General features: G+C 36.2%; 1 protein-coding gene across 2 annotated transcripts in view; it reads left to right on the forward strand.

Annotated features, from left to right (window-relative positions):
• suh (suppressor of hairless protein) overlaps positions 1-26,840 on the forward strand; it is a 52,546-nt gene that overhangs the window by 16,827 nt on the left and 8,879 nt on the right. For both annotated transcript variants that reach the window (XM_085500946.1, NM_001165011.1), the window contains 3 exon segments: positions 8,889-9,096; positions 19,615-19,737; positions 19,879-20,044. In XM_085500946.1, coding sequence (XP_085357072.1) covers positions 8,889-9,096; positions 19,615-19,737; positions 19,879-20,044 — 497 coding nt within the window.

The following is a 26,840-nucleotide window of genomic DNA, read 5'->3' on the forward strand; positions in this document are numbered from 1 at the left end:
CTTTTTCGACTTCTTCTTGAAAACTACAAGCCTGAATGCTTTGATACTTGGTGTATATGTACCTTGGATAGACCTCTCTCAGATTTGTTCATTTCATGATGATATCTTCAATTCTCTAATTTTGGTGAATATTTTTGTCATTTTTAGTAAAAAGTGATATTTTCGACTTCTTGTTGAAAACCGCAAGTGCAATTGCTTTGATATTACATATATAGGTACTACATTTGGACCTCTCTCAGATTTGTTCATTTTGTAATGATATCTTTAATTCTCTAATTTTGGTGAATATTTTTGTCATTTTTGGTAAAAAGTGATATTTTCGACTTCTTGTTGAAAACCGCAAGTCCAATTGCTTTGATATTACATATATAGGTACTACATGTGGACCTCTCTCAGATTTGTTCATTTCATGATGATATCTTTAATTCTCTAATTTTGATGAATATTTTTGTAATTTTTGGTAAAAAGTGATATTTTCGACTTCTTGTTGAAAACCGCAAGTCCAATTGCTTTGATATTACATATATAGGTACTACATGTGGACCTCTCTCAGATTTGTTCATTTTGTAATGATATCTTTAATTCTCTAATTTCGGTGAATATTTTTGTAATTTTTGGTAAAAAGTGATATTTTCGACTTCTTGTTGAAAACCACAAGTCCAATTGCTTTGATATTACATATATAGGTACTACATGTGGACCTCTCTCAGATTTGTTCATTTCATGATGATATCTTTAATTCTCTAATTTCGGTGAATATTTTTGTAATTTTTGGTAAAAAGTGATATTTTCGACTTCTTGTTGAAAACCGCAAGTCCAATTGCTTTGATATATTATACATATAGGTACTACATGTGAACCTCTCTCAAATTTGTTCATTTTCTAATGATATCTTCTGTTCTTTAATTGCCATGTGCATTGCTAACAGCGGAGCTATCTCAGCCGACAGGCTGCTTGTTTTGATTTTATTTCAAGGCGAGAAATAGATAATTGAAGTTCCATCGATTTCAAGGTGACTGTTTCACCGCGACAACTCTACGCTGTGTTGTAGTTTCACGAGGTAAAAAATATATATAATAAACAGTACGTGTTTAATTATTTGGTTTTACAGCCCGCATATTACGGGACATGATCCCCATGAATTACGATAAATAAATGCTGATTGTGTTGAATAATGGACGTCGGCAGAAACCAACGGGGATCGATATTCCAAACAAATTATTGGGACACGGTCGATAGACATTTCAAACAAATGATATTATTAACGAAAGACGAGATTTTTCCAGATATTTACGAACATACTGTCACAACAAATATATGCAAAATTGACAAATACACAAAGAGATATTGGGTTTTATTTTAGCCTTAGAAATATTTTCTTCACTCAGTCCATGCGTGGTACTTCTATTTAGCTTCATGGTCCTTCGGCTTGTGTTCTCCTTGGGGGAAATAACAATAATTATACAAATCGTAAACTCAACGCAGTCAGGAAAAGAAACCCGGACAACCATGTTGTACTTCTGTTGAAATACATTTTGTAGCAGTGCGTCACGTCAGAATATTGTTTAAAATAAAATAGACAATCCCAGCCAAATCTAGGTCAAAGGGTCAGATTGCGTGCATATAATTATAGATAGTTAAAACAAAAAGTATTTGAACTTTTGACGGTTGTTTAACATTTATGCACGGTTACTAAACTAGTAACCGTGATCTATGAAAACCATAAAATTCTTAGTAGTCCTAATTTTTGCACAGTCGAAAATAAAGCGGAAATTCAACAAGCGGTCGCAAAAGCGAGCGATTGAAAAGCGGAAGCAGGCGAGAGGTTGGGCGAAATGAGTTCTGTCCCTCTTTGTTTGATGAAGCGATGCTGATGCCACATTGTCGCCATAATGAGGCCACAATGAAGCGAAGCGATAACTGGCTAACTTTTTAATGTCGCGACATTGAAGCGATGCCATAATGATGCGATGCTGAAGCAAAGGTGAAGCTGAAGTGAAGCCAAAGCTTCCGTGAGAACTGTACTGTAGGTTGGTCTGGCATACTCCACATATACAAATTTATTCATTTTGTTATATTATTTCTAGAGTCAGTATTCAGCATCGCTTCAATGTCGCGAGTTTTTTTAATTCTTGATAATTAGTGTCACTGGCAATGAAGTAGTAAAAACGAAATTAACCGCAGTGCAGCAACTCAGGATAGACCATCCCGACGCAATGGGCAAATTATTACTACCCTAGTATTTTGGGTTTGCCAGTTCCGCACCCTTGATAGACTTGGTAACTTCTTGTAGACTTCCGTTTTTATCACTGTTTTTTTAAGGCTAACTATGTACAAAGGCGGGATTACATTTCGATCAATACATGTTATTGTTTTAAAGATGTGCTAGACGAGGCTGACACTTGTAAACAATACAACGTGAATAAGCATCGCGGGTAGGATTTCAAGGATCACGGACGAAACAAAAGCGATGCGGCTGTTTGTCTAAGCGGCGCGGGCCCGCAGTGCTTGAAAGGCCTGGGGAGAACACTGATTTACGCATGTACAGTCACGATACGTTGCGTTTTCCCACGTTGTTTTGGAATTCAAGAAAAAATGCTAGCAATCGGCGAAATAAAAGAATCTGCTATGTTCTCGAAAGATTAGACATAAAAAATGGATAAATTGAAAAAAGTATGTGGAAAAGATAACTAAAATATTATTCAATTACAAATACTCACGGTAAACTAATCCAGCAGCCATGTTTGATGTTTATTACCGCTTTCCGAATTCAGTACGCCAACACCCAGAATGCGCTGTTTCCCTATGCAACTTAGATACTAAATCGTTACAGTGCCAACAGCGGTGGGTGGCCCATGGTCGTTGAATGGGGTAGGCCAAAAGGTCACCAGTTTGCCTTCTCCATGCTGTTTTCACAATGAAAATCGAGCGAACGTTTTTGTTTGAGTTTACATGCAATCTGCTAATATATTTGTTTATTTTCTGTGCATATACATTTTGTTCGTATTTACTTCTTTCTTTTGAGATCGGAAAACGATTATTAAAAATACAGCTGTAAATTGAAACCACTGTAGTTGCGTGTTGTGAGCAATAAGTGGCAACAATGTCGGTCGACAGTGAATTCAGGTGATTGACACATCGCCATGAATATACTTAATAACTGCTTGCAGACTTCCAGTGGTCATTGTTTATGATTGGACTCTTGAAACAATAGCATAATAAAGGGTTGGGCAACTACTCTTTTGATTAGGCTTGGGAAGAACAATGCAAGCTTTTTACAAATAATTTCAGCTGGATGTACGTTGGTGGGCGGGTGTTGAGAGTTACTAGGTGGCCGTAAAACTTGATGGGCGGGCCGCCCGCCTAAAACCCCTTGTGGAGAACACTGATTATACATGGATGTTAAAAAACAAATTTCAGATCAATGTGTTCATTGGTTGTAATGAAGGTTTTTAAGTGTTTTTTGTCGTTTTCAGGGAAAAACATGGGGGGGGGGGGTCCATTCATGATATAGGTAATCCCATATATCAATAATGCTACTACAAAAATGCAGAATGCCTAGACCCCAGAAAGGACTAAAAATTGTCACTATCTGTTTAATAATCCAAGATGGCCAGTTGACCATCAAAATTCTGAAAGTTAGGTGCACCAGTTCTCATAGTTGCCAATTAGGCGACTATGAAACTTGTTGGGCTGCCTTGCTGAAACATTTTATTGAAAACAGTACAACTGGGATATAAGAACCATAACCAATTTACATGTATTTACAAAATTGCTTGATATTTGCTTTTTTTATAGAGTCTAATTTATATTTTCAGTAGTCACTAACGCCTAATCAAAAGTACAGTGATTATTGTGGCTAGCATGAATGGGTTAACTTCATTTTGACAATGGGCTGTTATCACCGTAAAAAGTGTTAAACTTAATAACGTAATACTAGTACCTAAATCGTAACACTGGTGCACTGTCTTTTCTACCTCCATGCTCAGTCTCGTGACTGTTTCTTTTTTTTCTCCCAGTTCAACATCATCGTGCCATGTAAAGGAGCAGCACAAGCACAACACAGTTTTCTGCCATGTTTTTTCATACTAATTATTTGTGGGCACTGTTCTGATCAAACTCTGGCAGATCTCAGCTCTCGTGTAAACACGTTGGAGATAATCTCCTGTTAATCGGTGGGAGGAGCAGTAGTTCGGCTCTGATAGGATGCTGCTGTGTGAACATAGCAACTATTTGTGAGATTTGCTGTAAAATGTTTGCTTAGCATGTTGATTTACTATCTTTAGATTATACTTTAATGTACACTGTCCAATCAAACAGCACCTTTGACAACCAATCAAACTGCAATTTGTATAAATAGTGTGAACAAACACACTTTATTGAAGTTTGTATTCAGAAAGATGACTTTTTCACACTATGGTTTTAATTCACCATAAGAGGTGATTATGATAACTGTGGAGGTAAAAAAAGGTGTCACAGCCAAAATAATCCTCCTAAACTTCTTTTGTTTTAGTCAGGTTTAATCCCATAATCCGCTTTTTTTTAACATCCTTTCACATGAGGATCGTCGCCGACGTCTCATTTACTCTCTAGCGTTACTGGGTACAGTACGCCACGGTTACTAAAAAAAGACGGTTAGGAAACAAACCATGTTCTTTTTATTGGATGAGTGTCGCGGGTAAACATTTGAAACAAAAGACGTACTAATCTGTGATAATTCATTAACATAAAATGTAGACGTGAAATCACGCAAATATGGCGTAATTTTTCCCAGAGTTCATTGCAATCAACAACTGCACGCCATTTTATTGTGTCTGTGTCGATACTTTCAGTTACTAAAGTGTAAGTTGTTCCAGTGAATCCTGACAAAACCTGTCGCTCAGTTTAAACGCATTACACATTTGCCTGTCTTGTATGGCATTTTCGTTTCTAAAGAGCAAGATCGGCAGAAAACTGAAATAAAAAAACCAACAAAACATGATCAGAAAAAAAGACGTCAAAGAAACCATACAAGTGTTTATATTTCAGCTATGCGAAAGTTTTAATGAGGAGCAATGATACCACATACATTTTGTTGGAAATAAAGAAAATATACGATAAGGTAACTGAAATGACCCGCTCATGCTCTACAAAATGTAAGCAGACTAAATATGCAACAACAGGCAGTTCCAATGAAATTAAGAACGGTTAAAAAGGGTTCGAAAAATTGATTTGGCGAATAGACTGCTAGAAAGTTGAATACCTTTTCAACGATTTCTACGGCGTCTACAAAAAACAAACAAAATGGCGGATACAGTGACGCGAAAGCAAAACTATAAAATTTACTCTAATAAGCCCCCAAATCGCATACAACCATCATAAGTATGCACAGTGGTATACTAAAAATTCATTTGTTAGTATTTTTTATAATATAATGTATTTTAAAATATTGACTTGGGAGGGTTAGAATTTTCGTCACTTTTTCGTTCGGGACCCAAGCTTACTTTCATGACAACAGTGAAAACGATAAATGACGATTCTCGATTCTGTATGTTATCAGTCACAAAGAGTACTCATCCGAAATGTACGTGTAGTTTTTCGTAGAGCTTGTGCACTAAATGTGGATATTATATCGAAAACTGGCTGAAAATTTAAAATTTGGGGGACATCAAGTGATCGACACAAAAATGAAACAAAATGGTGGGCCTTGAAATCTCAAGCAATAGCGCGACACGCATCCTTGAGGGATTAGGCAGATTCACACCTTTTAACAATAGCGTTTCCTAACCGTCTCTTTTAGTAACCGTGAGTACACACTCCAATGTCTTGTTTCACGGTGTTGTCGTAAATGCCAAAGGCCATAAAGCATGTGCAGATCTTGTGTACTTACCAGAATCGTGTTTGTGAGTATGGGAAAGTTGCAATTTTGAAAATCAAAAAAAATTTTGGTTAAGTTATTGTAATTTTTTGTTTGTATTTTTAAATTGACAATATTGTAATGTTTTTAAATCTTGTTAGTACTGTTTTTTAGTCCAAAAGAAAGCTTGTTTAATGATCTTTGCAATGGTGCATGAGATGAGCCCCATCGCACTGTAGCAGAAACTGAATTTTGAGGTTAGAAATGAAAATTGAAATGAAAAAGTTTATACCTCATGTGTATGTGCTACTTCCTGTGGCAGTGTGTCAATTTTCTTTATACACAATGTACAAGAAATTCGCTGCATTTTTGTTTTCGAGCAATTGTTTCGTTCACAGCATTTGCAAAACAATTCTTCGCCTGTCATATGCTCTTCATCTCGTTTATGTCTTCTGAATTTAAGGAAATAGCAGTTTCAGCATTGTAGTCAAATTCATGGGCGTTATTGCCATATTTGTTCATAAGATTTTGACTCGAATTATCACGAAAATCACCGAGTGCTGCTAAAGTACGTGTCTGTAATATGCTAATAATGCATGGTAATCCTAACCGCAGTGAGGGGAAACTGTCCTTCTTGGTCCATTTGCCAAATAAACTCTCTGATCTATGTACAAACAGCAGCAATTATCCTGGTACCTTTGATCTAAGCTTGGCTGTGACCTCCATGTGATAACATAGTCAAGGTTTGAGACATTGCAAGATATGCAATAGGTGATTATGTGTTCACTGCAACATCTCGCGTATGAAAGACACTTTTTTAATGTCTGTCGCCAAAATCGAATGATTTGGTTTTGAACTTGATTTTCTCTTTATAGTTCATTGTTGAAATTCTTGTCTTTCAGAGAGGATTATGGCATTGATATATGTTTACTTCATTGAAATTGGCCACCATCAAATGTGTATAGCACATTATTAACTGTGCAAATACACAAAATTAGTTTTGCGTTTATTGAATCCCAGCAATGTTTTTTTGATGCCACTATGATGCTTGACTTCTGTTTGTACTGTATTTATGTTCGAGTTTGTGCATAACGCTGGATCTCTCAGTGAACAGAATCTATTGAACGATCTATTGAATTGTATCTTATATTTGATTGGCCTAGGGAGACGATTAAGGATATGCCCCTTAGTTATCTGGTAATTTTCAATACATTTTTGTATGGCTACTAGTATTTTTTTTTATGGTATATTCTCAATGCAGTGTAAATTCTAATATTTCACCGCTTAAAAACATAATTATTCGCCAACAAACATCGAGGGAATAAATGAGTAGAAGTTTAAAATAAACCATCTGACAATATTTACTGATGCATAAAAAATGAAAAAAAACAACGTAATGATCCATTCATCAATCAGCTTGCCTTGCCTTTGCCAGAGAATCAATATAAAATTGATAAAGCCCTTATGCAGATAATTACCATATGTATGGATCACACATGTTCGGTGGCCATCTTTCTATTCAGTCAAACTAATGCTATTTCAAATACTGGCCTTGTAACATGTATAATCTTGCTGTATCGTGGGAGAAATAGTTAGTGTAAACAGGTGTATGCTTCTGTATTGACTAACATTTTATCGTCCTTGGCGAATATAAAAGCCTTTTTCCATATTGTTTCCATATCAAAGCCACACCACCCTATTTTTGACACATTTGAGGAAAATATTGGCCGAAAAGACATCGTTTTTTTTTTTACCATGACTCTTCAACAAATGGAGTTCTTGCTGGAGGAGTACTCCGTACCATGCATCGGAGAAGGTAATCCTGTTCTTTTGTGTCGGGGGTTCACTGCAAGTTAAAAATGTGTTTGTTTCCAATATTGAATTTTGATATATGAAAGTAGGGGGAAATGGTGAATCGAAGAAAAATGTTAATTTTCGTAAATCAATGTCTAGAGAGCACAGTCAATTTTATGGAATGTATCCACACACAGGGATGAGTGTTCATTCTGACTTTAGGCCATTGACCACTACGTCTGTCTGACAATGTGGCATAATTCCCATCCTCATTGCTGCATCATTGATTTACTCTATTTAATCTCTTTATTCCATTCAAATTAATGTTACTATTCGTGCTGTTATTAAACGATGCGTTTGAATTTTGGAAACAAGTATCAACTCTTTATCCCTATGTACATTACAAAATAAGAGTTACTAATATTCATTGAGAGCAATTTAAAAAAAAAATTACAATAGATTTAAAAGTTGTTTTCTTCTTTCTCGAATGAAGCATAGATGCATTATTGTCTTTTTTTGGATTGAGTGTGGTATCAATTATCAGACACATATTCATACATGTTCATACACGCTGCTTGTATTAGTTAGATTAGGATATCACAAGTTTTTTCATGATTTTTTGGTAGTCACTATATACATGTACATGTGATATGACAGTTTGTCCTTATGGATTTGCATGAATTTTAGCAGTTCTTATTAACTAATGCTTTGATGTTCATAATGCAAAATAAAATTTGTGGGGCTATACAAGTCTGGTGTGTTCATTTGTAACTGGGCATATCACCCTATCAAGCGTAGAATCAATACTGGAGAGTTTATTGCTATTATTTTATATAATCAGTATGTCAGGTCTTTATTCCACAGTTATATTGTATTGTCTATTTTGTCGTGTTTTACACCTGAAACCCAAGTACACATGCAGGTGCATTATGTTGAACTCTGGCCTTGGAACATGCATGAACACAACACAGTAGATACACACATCACATCATGTGAAGTGTGTTTTAGTTAATTTGTATTAATGTGTCGAAATAATTCGTTACTGAATTTAAAATGAAAATGTTATGCAGAATCTGGGTTGATGGATTGCAGTTGTGTAATTCTCTATTGTCTGTATATCAATGGTGTAATTCTATGTCCAAATATGGGCAATGACGTGTTATAATAGAAAATAATGAAAGTATAGGTGACTTGCTTTTGACTATTTTAATGAGGATTATATCAAGTAATTATTGTTTGTTTTTTCGCTTCATTTCAGACCACAGTCACATTTTATCTGGTTCTTTAACACCACCTGATAAAGTCATCAACGGGGATCTGGTTTCTATGGCAACAACTAGCCCGCTCAGTATTAACACAATGGCAACATCTGTGCACACTCCACCGAGTCCTGTGCCAACGCCATCTCCTCCAACTGGAGCCATCTCCCCTCCCAGACCAGATGAGAATGGTTTGATCCATACCAGGTGAGTACTGTAGAATACTTTATTTCCGCTTGGAATTTATTTTCGCTATTTTCTTCGCTATTTTCACTGAAAATAGATTTCACTTCAGTGAAAATTAATTCCAGCTTAAAATAAAGTATTTGATAGTATTCAGTATTATTAATTGTTATTATATAGCATATACCGTTAAAATTCTATTATAAACCGCATACCTTATAGTAACCGCACCCCCGATTTCGGCTTCAGTGTTGAAGAGTTCTCAACAAAAATTGAAAACATGAAAAGTACCTATTACTAACCGCACCCCCAATGCAACAAGACCGTGACTGACTTTGTTTCAACCAACTGGTACATTGTTCCTAATCCTATTCATTTGTTTCGACAACGTGCCTAAAAATATTCATATCTCTTTATTGTTCAGTAGTGTTAGGATGTCAAACACGCAGTGAAACTGCTTTTGTTCTTGCGACAACTTTTGTCAATACTTCTTATGAATACGTCCGCGTGTCACATGTTTTCGACAATGAGCTGTTATCACCGAAAAAACTGTTAAATGCTTTTTCGATGCTCAGTTTATCTTTCGAAAACAACTACTGGATTCAGCTGATACCCCACCCATCCTAAACCCCGCCCATGGGCGATGTTTCAAATAGTGGGCGATGTTTTGGTCCACACATTGCCTGACTGAACCAACAAACATTTTTACAGACCCCAATTTTCCCGTCCGACATCTTGTATCGAGCGCGCTATTTCAAATATGACGCTAAAATAATTCACTGTGAAGCCGAAAAGCATTAAAAACTTCAATAAAACCAATGCTGTAAACGAATTGTTGTTGCGTATTATTACACTCGAATAAAGTCTACGCTTGAAAAGAATGTTATTTACGAAGTTTAAAATATCCAAGCCTTCCTGGTTCGAGCATCTTGGTTGTTATCAGTAATGTTTAATCTTTGTCTGTATCGCATTCCAGACAAAATGTCGGTAAACAAGAAATGGGCAAACTAAAATGTCTCCTGCGTTTCACATGCGACATGATTATTAAAAAACAGAGTTAAGCGATCATGTACGTTCTATAAAGCTAACCTTGTACACATAATCTTGTACAGACGTGTTTTTTCTCCAAAAAAGACGTTCTCTTTCAGTTAACCCCCAGTTAGCTCTTCGCGTTCATGGTATTTGTGAGAGTTGAAAGATTTTTTGAACACATGACAAGTAACTATATTGATTTACGTACGTTACGTCATGTACGTTCTATAAAGCTAACCTTGTACACATAATCTTGTACAGACGTGTTTTTTCTCCAAAAAAGACGTTGTCTTTCAGTTAACCCTCAGTTAGCTCTTCGCGTTCATGGTATTTGTGAGAGTTGAAAGATTTTTTGAACACATGACAAGTAACTATATTGATTTGCGTCAAGCTGGGTGGCTCGAATTTAAATATCTGTGCGTGAACTCAAACGCGTGGTTATTAAAGTTCAGTCGAAATGTACGTGAATATTGCAATCGAAGTGCGCTGTCCAGAGTTTATTATATTATAGTAAAATTTAACTTGACGCATGGTATGGTTTATATTACATGTTCACTTCATTTCGAATAAAAAAATCACCATTGGAACATTGGTGAATCACAAGTATTTAAAATATTTTCTTGACTTTCCGTAGATACCCGACTACTATCATTTTTAATGATTTAAATGCGCCAATGTTTATGTTTGCGTAATTATTACGAATGCAACGCATTATCAAGTCGGTAATATTGAAATATTCACAGACCCAATACCCCGGGTCAGTGCCCTAACAATAGTAAAAATTAACTTGAGTTTGCGTAATTATCATGAAAGCAATACATTTAATACAAAGTTGAAATATTCAGAGCTGGTGCAATATTGTAAACAAATTTGCGTAATTAGAAAAGCAGTGCACTAAGTAAACGACGTTGATATATTCAAAGCCAGTACAGAGTTGCATACAAGTTGCGTAATTACAGTACCGTCGGATATAATAAAAAATTTTCTAAATCGACGCGCGGACCGCAAAAGAAAAAGGTTGCTAAGGTAATGCGCCAGTTCAGCGCGTGACTTGGGGTCAAACTTAGGTCAACACACACTTGATGCCAGCATCACCTCGCAGCAGTTTTCGCTTCAAGTTCAATTGCGTCCCAAAATTATGTCGCTAATCACTCGGTTGTTGCAGCGTGTGTTGTGTCATGTCCATGATGCACCCCGTTTCGACTTTGACTTGCTTTTCCTGCTTAGTGCATGTTCTTGTTCACGTAAAATTCGACCTCTCACCAATGTATTAAAACACTTTGAATTTATACTTTGCATGATTATATTTGGTCAACGCGAAACATTATTTTTTCTAGACCATTTCTATCAACGCAGGGTTATTCTTTTAGACAAGATGGGCCTCGTAATATCTGCCAAAAGATCGCCCGGGCGATTTTTTTGGTCCACAGTTTTCAGAAAAAAAAATCGAATCCTCCATAAGATCGCCCAGGGCGGGGTATCAGCCGAATCCGGTAATTCCTTGATTTAAAAGAAAAGGTCATGTCGTTTTCCCCATGGAAATCAAAGCCAAAGGGTCGCACTATATTATCGGTAAATCTCTTCCGGGTTTCGTTCACCATGAAGTCGGTGACCTGTCATTAACATATTTAAATGAACCAAGGTAATTTGAACACGTGGGCACCATCCGGCATTTTGATTGGTTAATTAGCGACCTATCTGGTCAAGTAACGTCTCGTGTGCATTCAAACTACATGGCGGATGTTGTATCGCATCGATCGTTTACATGTGACCGAAATAATTCGCTTACGGTGAAACTAAGTTGAATTTTACTTGCATTTGAAAACAATTCAACGAATTTATTTTTCGTGCGTTATTATAATCACTACTGAGTAATAATCAACAATTTCAACACTTCGAAAACAAGTAAGTTATTCACTTGTGAGCTGAAGCATGGCCGGATTGCATTACCGAACCCACGGTACCGTACTTTTTTAGTGCTTGTTTTTATTTGAAACTCCTGTCAGAATATACTTTCCGTTACGAAGAAAGTTAAAAAAAATAAATGCATATTAGACTAAATATATATATATAATATACTGAATATTTTTTTTTCATGTAAACAGTTTTTTTGTGACGTGACGCTTATCACTCTTCCCTGACATCTGGAGTTAGCTTATATTCAAAAGATTGTACGGTGTATTGTTTGTTTTGTGCAAGTGATGTGGAAAAAAAATGACCACGTCCATTTAGTGATTGCAATATGTACGCAATAGAAACCGCAACCCAAACTTGAGCTGTTGATCCCAATTTTTTATTTGATACATTGTAATATAAACAGCGGTTTATAATAAGATTTTAACGGTACTGCTTTTCCATGCACGGAACAATGAAAGCTGGTTAAAATTGAATAAAGTACACAGTGGAAATATAGCGTACTCGACAGGCATAGTGCCCAATCCCCACCAAAATGCCATAAATTTAATGTCTATTCATAAAACTTGGTCTTCGATCATTGTTTGACTTTTCTGAATACTGCCGTGGATATGTTGTGTGTGCGTAGACTACGCTACATAAACTACACTTCGTCAATGAAGTGTGTATATGGACTGCCATGAATATGTTGTGTATGCGTAGACTACGCTGCATAGACTACACTTCGACAATGAAGTGTGTACCATATTACCCCGGGCACGCGCCCCTCCCCGGGCAAGCGCCTACCCACCTGTTTTCACAAAAGTTACTTGTTTCAAAACGTAGCATTTTGCTGACTGTGAATCCATAACGAAGCTAGCACTTTTGAGACATCACGTCGTAAACTTGCTACTTTCTTTCCATCCTTCATCACAGCTATGGCATTATGGTCATGAGGATTATTTTTCTGTCGTTGAAGAAAAAACATTTTTCCGACCTCGAGTCCATTACAATAACCATAATGAGGCATGCCGACGATGGGAACTTGTTGCATCATTGTTATTGTTGTAATTTTGTCATGTGTGTGGGTGTGTGAATAAATCATGTTAATGAGGTCGACCAGAGTTTATTAGTCCCCGTTCGGACGAAGTCCGAAAACGGGGACTTATAATTCGGTCTCCGTCCGTCCGTGCGTCCGTCCGGAGTCGTATCTCAGAATCCCTTGGACCGATTCCGTTCATTCTTTGCATGTGCCTAGTACTTTATTTGGGACATATGCACATGCAGTGGTTTAGCGATTCGATTCAAAATGGCCGACTGGCAGCCATCTTGTTTTTGCAAATGTTGTATTTTGGACATGCTTTGTCAGTTTTCATTCAAACTTGGTACATAGATTATACATGTTAGGATACATGTCCATGACAATTTATTTAACAATTGAATCAAAGATGGTCGACTGGCAGCCATCTTGTTTTTTGAAATCGTTGTATTTTGGACATGCTTTGTCAGTTTTCATTCAAACTTGGTACATAAATTATACATGTTAGGATACATGTCCATGACGATTTATTTCACAATTGGATCAAAGATGGCCAACTGGCAGCCATCTTGTTTTTTGAGAATGTTGTATTTTGGACATGCTTTGTCAGTTTTCATTCAAATTTAGTACATAGATCATACATGTTAGGATACATGTCTCCGACCGTCCGTGAGTTCCTGAGTCTGTCTGTCTGTCCGTCCGTCCGTGTGCCAGTCTGTCTCGAGTCATATTTCAGAATCCTGTGGACCGATTCCATTCATTCTTTGCATGTGGCTAGTACCTTATGTGGGACATATGCACATGCAGTGGTTTAGTGATTCAATTCAAAATGGCCGACTGGCAGCCATCTTGTTTTTTGAAAATGTTGTATTTTGGACATGCTTTGTCAGTTGTCATTCAAACTTGGTACATAGATTATATATGTTAGGATACATGTCTATGACGATTTATTTTGCAATTGGATCAAAGATGGTTGACTGGCAGGCATCTTTTTTTTTTTTATGCGGTATCTTGGACATGCTCTGTCAGTTTCCATTCAAATTTGGCACATACATGTACTTTATACATGTTAGGATGCATGTCCATGACAATTTGTTTCAAAATCTGGTCAAGGATGACCGATTGACAGCCATCTAACTTTTTGGCCTTACTACTATATTTCCACAATTTATGTACCATTTTCATTCGTATTTGGCACATACATCATACATATCAGTGTGTTTCATAATCAGATCAAAGATGGCCGAATAACGACTGTTTTTATTTTTGGCCATATTACTACTACACAGAACACGTGTTTTGATGTAAATAAACAATCTGTTGTATACGCCAATTGGAACTCAAGTTTCAAGGACACGCTCGCGACAACCCCTCGACTTTAATATGACGAGCACAAAGAGAACTTTCAATAATTTAACGGGGACTGTTTCATTTTCAATGACTTGTTTTCAGTCTGTTTTTTATGTATCACCATTTATGTATTCACAATTGTTTGTAAACATTTCACATCAGTAATAAAAGATTTATTTGTTTCATAACCCTGTCTGCTATTCTTCAGTAATTACGATGCGATGTATCAAATTATGCTAATGAGGTCATCGCCATCTTGGATAACAAGCGGTAGTTTTTCCCGGTCGTTTCGACTTGCACTGATCACGGTTACTAAAAATGTAACCCTGCATTGATTACAATACTTATCATACTTTGTAGCCAATTTCAGTGAGTAATACAACTTCATTCGCTGACATAAAACAAGTTTTATTCTTTAAATTCGACCCTATGTCTTAGTGTTCCCACAGTTCTTGACCGAGTGCTCACGTTTATTGAAACCTCGCATAAATCAAGAAATAAGTACGTGTACGAAAGCATTCCTTTATTTGACCTTATCATACGATCACAAAGACAACTATTTTAAATCTTTTTTGGGGTGGTTCTCGGGTACGCGCCCACTCCCAATTTTTCCCGATTTTGTATGTTCAGGCCCCTGGGCGCGTGCCCGGTATATGGTATATGGACTGCCATGAATATGTTGTGTATGCGTAGACTACGGTGCATAAACTACACTGCGACAATGACCTGTTAACAAATGTGAAAGGTGGTAAATACTTCATTCTTTATTTACCTATTAAAGATCAGATTTTGACTTATTCCAACAGACTCTAATAATTTTAACCTCGTAAATTCTGGTGATACGTTATAAAATATGCATATTTTTTTGTGACATTTCTGTTTCTTCATTGTAAACGTTTTCTTGAAATCAATGACGATGCAACTAATATCACAATTTTATTTTCCCCAAATTTGTCACATGAGTACCCTGAGCACTAAGCTGGTTGAGTATGGTACATTAAAAAAAGCTTTGTTTAAAAGGAAAAAACTTCAGGTTGCCCTTCAGAAATTAATTGAGTCAAGATGAAGATTCAATGGCAGTTTGTTCCACATAACTAATTCAACGATAGAAAATACCTGTCAGCTGTATATTTTCTGAATGGTCTTTAAACAGGCTACTTTCAGATAATGTGAGAGGATGTGATAGCATATATATGATAACTACTGTAGCTGTTTTTGACTCCCATGTGCGAAGCACAAAATGGGAGTCTTTGCAGTTAGTGTGTCTGTATGTGTGTATGTGTGTATGTGGGTACAATGTATGTGTGTATGTGTGTGTGTATGTGTGTATGTGTGTCCGACTGTTCCACTGCTATCTCAAGAACCATACATCGGTTTTTGATGAAACTTGGTGCATAGATGCTCTGGGCCAATGCGCAGATTTGATTAGGTTTTGGTAAAAATCCATGCTCGTTAATTACCTAATTTGCATGATAATTAGCTAATTTTTAGCTGTTCTATGACTGTTCCACTGATATCTAAAGAACCACTCATTGGATTCTGATGAAACTTGGTACATAGATGCTCTGAACATATGCGCAGATTTGATTAATTTTTGGTAAAAATCCGTGCATATTAATTACCTAATTTGCATGATAATTAGCTATTTTTTAGTGGTTCCATGACTGTTCCACTGATATCTAAACAACCACTCATTGGATTTTGATGAAACTTGGTACATAGATGCTCTGAACTAATGCTAGGTTTTGATTAGTTTTTGGTAATAATCCGTGGATACTAATTACCTAATTTGCATAATGATTAGTCAATTTTCGGTTTTTCCACTGATATCTCAAGTACTAATCATCACATTTTAATGAAACTTGGTACATAGATGTCATACGACACTGCACAGACCTGATAGTTTTTATGGTAATATCAGTACATATTAATTACCTAATTTGCATAATTAATTAATTTTCAGCATTTGATATAAGTAGTTAGCATTACATTTCAATGAAACTTGGTACTTACATACTCAAGGACTATGCAGAGATTGATTGTTTTCGATAAATATTTGTGCATATTAATCACCTAATTTGCATAATTAGTTAATTTTCAGCTTTTCCATGGGTATCTCAAGTACTAATCATCGCATTTCAATGAAACTTGGTACATAGATCCTTTAGGACTATGCAGAGACCTGATTAGTTTTAGGGTAAATAATTGTGCATATTAATTACCTAATTTGCATAATTAATTTTCAGCTTTTCTACTGATATCTAAAGTACTAATCATCACATTTCAATGAATCTAGAATTATGCAGACCCAATTAGTTTCCGGTAAATATTTGTGCATATTGATCACCTAATTTGCATAATTAACCAACTTTCACACTGATATCTCAGGTACTATACATCACATATCAATGAATGTACATGGATGCTGTAGGACAATAGACAGACCTGAATAATTGTGGGTTACAATCTGTACATATTAATTACCTAATTTGCATAATTAACCAATTTTAAGCTTTCACACTGATATCTAAAGTACCGTAAAAACTCCAAAATTTCGACCGGTTTTAAATAATTGGTGTTAGAAATGTGACGTGTTTTTAGAGTCAAAATTAAGGTGCATTTTCGGACGGTCGAATTTTTCAGAATAGAAATCAGCAAATGAAAAAATGGGGATGATAGACAGTGTGCTTCATTAGTTTTTAAAAAATGCAATGTCCGTCAATTGACGTAAACTTCCTCATGTTTCACGGTAAAAGCAAAGGTCGTGGCCGAGTTGTAACTCAAAATCTAAACAAAGTCATCAATCAGTGAGTATTATGACAAGCAAAACAAAACATCAAGGCGGAGAAGAGGTCAGCACAAAACTAATAGGTCAAAAGACAAAGCTGTCTCGCACTACCTAGGAAAACTTGCGAATGTTTGAAGTACAGGTACCCATTGGACAAAAGATACATGGAAGTTTAGCAAACTATCTCCCCGACCCAGTGCAATGTATCCGGTTAGAATCAAAGCTCACGTGTCCCTTATTTGAGGGACCAAATTCTGCCGTAAATTCGCCCTTGGATTAAAAAATAAAATGGGATTTAAGAAAATAAAATGGGACTTTTAAGGTGTATTTTGGCGTCATTTTTCGGACATTTCAATCAATCCTGTCGGCTAAAATAGAGTAAGTTTTACCGTAGTCATTGACGTCTGTCTATTCAAGAGTACACGTGTATGATTTTTATTGTGACTAGCGTGAGCGGGTAAGCTTCCTTTCGAGAATGAGCTGTTATCACTGTGAACAATGTTAAATTATTCTTCAGATGACCAGTTTATTTTTTAAAAACAACTAATTTTTTTATTTAAAAAAAATCATGCCGTTTTCGCATCAAAATCCAAGCCAAAATATCGTACTACAACATCAATCTCTTCCGCATTGCGTTCAATAACATTAACATATTTAAATAAGCTATGGTAATTTGAACACGTTGGCATCATCCAGCTTTTTGATTGGTTAATTAGCGATTTGACCTATTTGACCTAAGAGAACATGGCGGATATCCTACAGCATCAAACGTTTATACGAGACCGGAATCATTCGCTTACGATGAAACTAAGTTGACTTTTATTTGTATTTCATAACCATTCAACAAATTTATTTTGTGTACATTATTATAATCACTACTGAGTACAGTAATAATCAACAATTCAGAAACGCAGCATGCCGAGATTTTTGTGTTCGTTTTTATTTGAAACTTCGTTTATTTAGAATATATTTTCGTTACCAATAAAATAAAAATCTCTCAGTCAATCAGAAACCCGGATTCATGCCTTCGAGGAAGGTCCCGTTTGAACGCTCACATCGGGTTTTTTTTTTCGTTTGGGGGAAAACTAAAACTGGTCGCAATTTTCGAATAAGAATGAGTCGGCAATTTTTAGTGGAGTCGAAAATTTGGAGGTAAATAAAACACCGAAACCCGGCAAACAAATAGGCGATCGAATTTTTAGAGGGGTCGAAATTTTGGAGTTTTCATGGTACTAATTATTCCATTTCAATGATACTTAGTACAAAGATGCTCTAGGACAATGTACAAACCTAATTAGTTTGGGGTAAAAATCTGTTCATATTAATTCCCTAATAAGCATAATAATTCATAATTTTTTGGTTCTAATCACATTTCAATTAAACTTGGAGACATAGATTTTCTGTTACATTGCGCAGACCTCATTAGTTTTACACTCAAATCTGGTCATATTAATTTTCTGATTTGCATAATTAGTTTTCAGCTAAGTAATTTCGAATTATATTTAATGTGTCTCCAATACTCTCAGCACATGGGAGTTCTTTCTAAACTTTCTTTGATTTTAAATACTCTGGGCATTTATTTTGGATAATGTTAAAAATAAAAATGCATAACTTAAATTTGATATGCTGTTTAATGACAAGACAAATCATGTACCTGGTAGTATGCATTAAATTCTGACTAATGGATGCTGTACAAGAATGAATTATAGTACTCCAATCTGGATGTTACAAATGCACTTTTTAATAGAAAATTCAATTCAGCCATTTTTTTTCTGAAATTTCGGATTTCTGTTAGTAACAGTTGTGTGTCTGGGCTTCTAAAAACCCTTCACTAGTTATCAATGCTTAAATTCTCTCACATTGAATTGTAACAAATTATAATTCATTCACTACAGAAAAGTCCACAAATAAGTTATTTTGTAGTACCCATAGACAATTTCTTAACAAGTTGATAATTGACTGAGTAAGACAATATGCTCTATCCTTTACCTTAGCAATGGCAGACAAACTTAAAGCCAGGTGTGTTTAGCTTATATTGCAGAAGGTGTTTTTTGTGCTTTATTGAGTTAAGCATTAATTTTGCATCTCATATGTAATTAATGGAAGTATACTAGGTATCTGTTCTAAGCAGACAGAGAAAGGTGTGAATGTGTCTGAGACAGGCTACTGTTGACAGGAAGTTAAGCATATTTATGAATTCCCCACCCCTAATTAATTAATATTCATGAATATATTAGCACAACTTTTTACTAGTGTCCTGACATAGTGGTCACTTGACATCTGTCCTGTACATTTGACTCTATTGTATGGTCATAATGCATTGGCAGGCTACACACATATACCCCTCGGATCTTCGCGAAATGTGTACATCTGACCACTGTATGTCCAATTGTCTTGACTGTTGGTACTGCTCTACAGCACTAATGTTCTCTTCATTTAGACACCATGGTGATAAGAGACTCAGCAAAGATGCCATGAGGCACTATCTGCGTGATAGGCAAGACATGACATTGGTAATCCTACATGCTAAAGTTGCACAGAAATCGTACGGAAATGAAAAAAGGTGAGTTTGTCTGCATGAAGGTGATTGAAAAGTACCTCTTAAATTGTTGACAAGTGTACTACTAGGTTGCTTCATTTGTATCTCGTTTGATCTCTTCTACAACACTAACTAAATCTAGCCATTTATCTATCTCGCCACCAGGTTTTTCTGTCCGCCTCCTTGCATTTATTTGCTGGGTCCTGGATGGAAGGCCAAGAAGGAACAGATGGAGAAAGATGGTGAAAATGATGCAGGATCTCAAGTGTGTGCTTTTATGGGTATTGGAAATAGTGACCAAGATATGCAACAATTAAACTTGGAAGGCAAAGTAAGTGAGAATGCTTGCTATTCTGTCAATCAATGCAGTAAAATAGCCAAAAGGTTGTAGAAAAGGTTGTTTAAGTATAGTCTCTGTTTCTAGTGTGGGAAGAAGAACCCTTTTGCAAAAATTATGATGTGCCCATGTAAGCTGATTTGGGAGATAAAATATTCCTTGCATTTGTGATCTTTAAATACTTGACAATGTCCAGAAAAGACACTATTATTATATGTTTTAATCTGTGTTCTCCCCAGGCTCAGAGGCAAGCATGGCGGTCTAATTTGCATACTAATTTGCATATTTTTCAGGATTCACTCTCACAAAAACAAACATACAAGACAGTATTAAAATGTATGAGAGACTTTATTTAAATTACATAATACTTTACATAATATACCATAATTTGACAAGATCGTCATTTAATGTGAACTGTTCCATAAAACTTAGTCTAAACTATTCCTTCTGACTTTGTTGTGCTCCAAACATTGGCTGCCTTACTGTAGTTAAACTCGTCATAGACGTGCACGGGACTTTGTTCCATAAAGAAGATCCACTCTTTGCAATCAAGTTGTGCTTTGAGTATTAACTGCACAACATGCCTCGTGGGAAAAAATGAAAAATAATAAAAAAAAACACAATGAGGATTGAGGTTCAAATAAATGTAAAGATAACGATTGAATTGTGCCACGATCGGGAACCCAGTGCCGTATGGATAGCATTTCGTCTGCAAAACATGTTGTTTACATGTTGGTTTTGTCAGGTCAACGACAAGGAGACTCAGGAATTTCGGGGAAAAAAACGTGGGGTCACTATTCAATTAAAATTAAAACGTAACGATAGTACAAATCGGGATTCCATCGATCATAGCGCGTGATGATAGCAGCTGTCGTTTGCAAGACGTTGACAGGCCGCCATCTTGGAAATACCTACACAGGTCAACATGTGACCGGAAGATTAAAAAATTCAATTTTTTTTTTGCTTGGACAAATTATAACATACGCGTACCCATTAATCTATGAAGATATCCATAAATAATCTAAAAAAAGTTGACAGTAACGAGTGATGTTTTTTTTTCTTACAATCGGCAAAACATACCCACACTGGCATTTTATTTCTAAAATTACGAAATCTTACCTGAACAATTGACCTTAACCAGGGAAATGTCTTTTTCCACGACTCATCAAAACCAGTCTCACGCCGTTTCCGTGTTTCTACACGCTTCCGTTTCTGTGCTGTGCTAGCGGTGATTGTACGTTTTAGCCGGGCGGCATCACCTTTTTTTCCTTTACATGTTTTGTCATATAGCATCTCGGTGTTTGCAACTTGAGTGACAATTTGTTCCCCATTGACAGCGTCTGTACTTCACACGTGTTTAACAATGGGACTGTTTAATTTGTCCCGGCAAGTTCAAACCGCCGTGGCGTTGACAGTGTTAATTTATGCAGTGCTACCTGTGAGCGGGTCAAATGGATGTAAACAATGCATCCTATTAGCAGGGCGGTGAAGTTGCAAGCATGGCGGTCCGAGCCCAAGCGTGGCGGCCGGGTCGCCAAGCATGGCGGTGCCGCCATGCTTTATTCTATGTGGGGAGAACACTGTTATTTCAATGATTTTCAGTGTGTCCAAGTTCAACTATTTCATATAGTAATCCCAAAGCCAGCAGAACCAGAAATGATCTCAGATTGTAATTTTAGTCTAGTATATCTGATGTAATCAACTGCAGTCTCTGCTGAGATTTACCAGTGTTCTCCCCAGGATGTAAACAGCGTGGCGGTCCTGCCACAGTGCTTCGATTTGCCGCCACACCGGTCTGACACCACCATGGTGATTAGCAAGACCGCCACAGTGCTTTTTTCATTGGGGATCTCGTCACGCTGGTCGGCCCGACCAGCACTCAAAATTAGCGACCACCACAGAAACGCGTCCGACTATTGTCATATTGTTATTATACTTGCATACCGACCGACAAGCATCCTGCCAGTCGTGGATAATAATTTGTAAACAATAGACATAGTCGTGCGATGTGGTATCCGCTTTAAATATTTCCTGACGATAGATGCAGTCTTTAGATTGATAGCTAAAATTCATTCAAAATCAATTCCACCCCAATGTAACATGGTCAAGGAGGAGTTCATGATCAGTTTACGCTACTCAAGAAAAAACAACGTGTTTATTGCGTGATTGGGTAAAATACATTTGAACTGTTATCATCGTGAATCATGTAAAAATTCTTCTTTCAAGACTAATTTTACTTTTCAAAAATTGCTAATCACCTCTTTCGAAAACCATCATGCAGTTTTCATCTGAAATCCATACCAACACATCGTGCTACAACATCGCTTTACTTCCGCAATGTAATTTTTATGATCACGATCATTCGGAAAACTTCGGGTTCTACCGGCATTACCATGCGGAAATTCTGATTGCTTAATGGCGTTTTTGACCCACCGGGTCAAAGGACACATGTGGTCAACTAACGCGTCACAGCTATCATGGCGGGTCTGTGTTTTTCATGAAATGATCAAAAATAATTTCTCCCGGTAAAACTAGTTCAAATTTTACGTTTTTTTAGTCCCCGTTCGGACGCAGTCCGAAAACGGGGACTTATGTTTTGTCCTGTGTGCGTCCGTCCGTGCGTCCGTGATCACCTGTATCTCGAACATGCATGGACCGATTAAGTTCAAACTTCACTCATACATCACACATTATATGGGACATATGCACATGCATTTTTTTCATGATCCGATTAACGATAGCCGAATAGCGGCCATTTTAAGGCCGAAAATGCATCAAAATCGCACATTTTCACCATTCCGGACCCGGATCTCAGTTATGCATGGACGGATTTTGTTCAAATTTGGTACATACATTAAACATAATAGGGCCTTGATGCATGTCATTTTTTTTTTTTGGATCAGGTTCGAAATGGCCGACTGGCGGCCATTTTGTTTTAAAGAATTCAGTTCTGGATCCGTATCTGAGACATGCTTGGATTGATCGAGTTCAAACTTCACACACACAAGGTACATCATGTCACAAATATGTATGTGCATTTGTTTCATGATCTCATTAACGATAGCCAAATGGGGGCCGCTTTAAGGCCGAAAATGCATTGAAATCGCACATTTTCACCATTCCGGACCCGGATCTCAGTTATGCATGGACGGATTTCATTCAAATTTGGTACATACATTAAACATAATAGGACCTTGATGCATGTCATTTTTTTTTTCGGATCAAGTTCGAAATAGCCGACTGGCGGCCATTTTGTTTTAAAGAATTCAGTTCTGGATCCGTATCAGAGACATGTCTGGATTGATCAAGTTCAAACTTCACACACACAAGGTACATCATGTCACAAATATGTATGTGCATTTGTTTCATGATCTCATTAACGATAGCCAAATGGGGGCCGCTTTAAGGCCGAAAATGCATTGAAATCGCACATTTTCACCATTCCGGACCCGTATCTCAGTTATGCATGGATGGATTTTGTTCAAATTTGGTACATACATTAAACACAATAGGACCTTGATGCACGTCTTTTTTTTATTTCGGATCAAGTTCGAAATGGCCGACTGGCGGCCATTTTGTTAAAGAATTCAGTTCTGGATCCGTATCCAAGACATGTCTGGATTGATCAAGTTCAAACTTCACACACACATGGTGCATCATGTCACAAATAGATATGTGCATTTGTTTCATGATCTGCTTAACAATAGCGGAATGATGGCCATTTTAAGGCCGAAAATGCATCAAAATCACGTATTTTCACAATTCCAGAACCGGATCTCAGTCATGCATGGATGGATTTTGTTCAGATTTAGCACAATGTGTTGTACATATGCAGGTGCATTTCGGTCATGATCTGCTTTGAATGTATATGTCACTCAAATATGAACGGAACGGGGACGTGTCATTGACAATGACTTGTTAATATAAAAAAAAGAAGTATTTAATTTTTGCATGGCATCATGACTGAGTAAGAGAAATTATTGGTATAACCGGTGTATAACATCGCGAAGAAAGTTATGTCACGTCGTAACTTTGATGATCGTTTGGAAGTGTTATTTGTTCGTTCATTTACTGTAAATGTAAACGTTAGAAGCTGATGGTCGGAATAATAACCAGCATTCCGCCAAATAATTACGTGGTCGATTTTTTGAAGGAGAATTTTGTAGTAAATAAGATCATGAAAGTCTTGAACATAATCCTGGCTGGAACGTTTCAGATGAGTTTCATTTAACCTTTTACAATTTATTTGTTTCTTTTTAGTCTGCAGCATTTGCATTTCGAGAATGTTTCATTTTTAAATTCAAACTCTTCTAAGTTGTGAAACGTAATTTTTTGACTCCAAAAAAAAAATATTTCCTGTGACGGAGCTCATTAATGTTACAAAAGTGCCCAAAATAAAAGTGTTTATAACACTGTGTAAAGCAAATAAACATCTGCCACTTTGTTTTTGAAAATATATGTTGTTTATTGTGTGGATGTAAATGTGCTTTGGTCAATTTCTATTATTACGTAAATGATATGCAAATTAGGCCGCCACAGTGGTTTAAAATCCTGGGGAGAATAATGTACAACTTCCTGTTTACAAACTTGTATGTGTGAAGGGATTCCCACTCTTATCTCTATGGTACTTTTCTTGAAAAGTTTGTGTTGTTGTAGATGAACTGATTGATACTTACATATATCATTCAGGGATTGAAACTAAATTAAGTAAGTTATTCACTTGTGAAACACAGCATGACCAGATTGTGCTTTCGACAGTGTGATCATTTGCATTTGTGTTTATTTGAAACTTCTTTTAGACCATCCTTTGCATAACCAACAAAAATAAAAGTAAATTCATTTTATGTTAAATATTGAGTAATGTTTTTAATGATTGACTGTAATTTTTTCAACATTTCATGCCACCAAATTAAGGCTTTTCACTCCTCCCTGGCGTCTAAATTAGAAATTTTATGGTACAGTTTCATTTATCACTAAAGCTTTTTGTATTACATATGTAGAAATAACCATGACCTAAATATTAAACATCACAACCGAACAAACGCAAAACAAGGTACACATTGTAGTATTCTAATAGTGGTTTTTTGTTTTTATTATTATGATTAAGCACAATGTATTTTTTCTGTTTTTCATCATCTTTCTGACTTTGTTAAGAGAAATATTGAAGTTTGGTTTGTCATTTGTAAATCTTATTGCATACATGTACTAGTATAATAGAAATTTGGTTAGCAGTATCCACTAATTTGAGGTATAATTTTCAGAATTGTGGCATCTCACTACATTCTCACAGCAAGATTCCTGTTAGTGAAGCCCTGCTTTTATAGAATTTGATTTTTGCATAATTGCAACAAATTATAACATCACATGAATGATGATTATGACATCACAGTTACTGATTATGACATTATTGCTAATTAAGTAGCCATTAGAAAATCGAAAAAAAATATGTTTATTTTGTGAAAAATAGTATCATGTTTATTTTGTGAAGGCAAGAAAAATTTATTTTGTTTTTATTTTTGTAAAATGAATGTTTGGTTGTAGTTGAAAAGTTGAGCACATCACTGTGTTAACTCGTGTTCTCTTATTACAATATAATTATGTGCATTCATTAATTTCCTGGCAATTGCTTAGTGAGTCAATATTGTTGCTCAGCAACAAAACGTAATAATCAGTCGTTGGTTACATAATACTGTACATCATATTTCCGTTAATTTGAGATGCAGTTGTTTCAGCTTAAAAGTCCATTTTTATCTCCGCTGTCATTGAGATGACCAGGCTTTTTATGTACTAGTAGGTGATTGTCCTTCCTGCTTTTGCATACCCTGTCAGATTTCTGCATTTTTAGCAAATATTTACCCATTTTTTATTTCCACTATCAGGACCTTTGATAATTCTCACAAATTATCAGTGGGAATTGGGATTATCATCATTTTAAACTGTTTTATTTCATAATTCTACCACGTCGAAAAATATCAGTGGTGAGGATAAAATCAAGTGTAGATAAGGAGCGAGAAAGTGGCAGTTTCTAGCTCTAGTATAAATTTTCTTGCAATTCATACTTTTCAGTATAGCAATAATCTACGGGCAATCTTCCAGTACATTATATTCTGCCCACCAATTCATAAACCATTAATAGAAAATTTTTAGTCCCTGCCTGAAAAGGGGGGAGTATAGTTTCTTATTTCCAGTTTCCGTCCGTGATATTCTGCAGCAGATATCGATGAAACTTGGCAGGTTGATTAACAAGTTACTATTGAATATGTAAATAATTTTTTTTTCCAGATCTGAAAATCCTAAGTGGGTCTTTTTCACGACATTATAAATTACCTCTCCCAACAATCCTGAAAGAATAACTGAGCATGCTCAGAATAAATAATTGAGTTAAATGGTAATGCTAGGGTTTTCAGTGACGTCATGACCTTGATCTGAATCAGTGACAGAAATGGACCACAGTCTGGTTTTTAGCTCCGCTGTTGTTTTTGTCGAGTGGAGCTTATCATATGAGTGATTGACGTTGCCCGTCGGCGTCCGTGTCAATGTTTTACTTTTCCGACTTCTTCTTGAAAACTACAAGTCTGAATGCTTTGATGCTTGGTGTATATGCACCTTGGGTGAACCTCTCTTAGATTTGTTCATTTCATGATGATATCTTCAATTCTCTAATTTTGGTAAATATTTTTGTCATTTTTGGTAAAAAGTGATATTTTCGACTCCTTGTTAAAAACCGCAAGTCTAATAGCTTTGAATTGCATATATAGGTACATGTACTACATGTGCACCTTTCTTAGAG

Source organism: Saccoglossus kowalevskii, chromosome 7 (assembly GCF_978046115.1).
Source record: "Saccoglossus kowalevskii chromosome 7, keSacKowa6.1, whole genome shotgun sequence".
Taxonomy (NCBI): domain Eukaryota; kingdom Metazoa; phylum Hemichordata; class Enteropneusta; family Harrimaniidae; genus Saccoglossus; species Saccoglossus kowalevskii.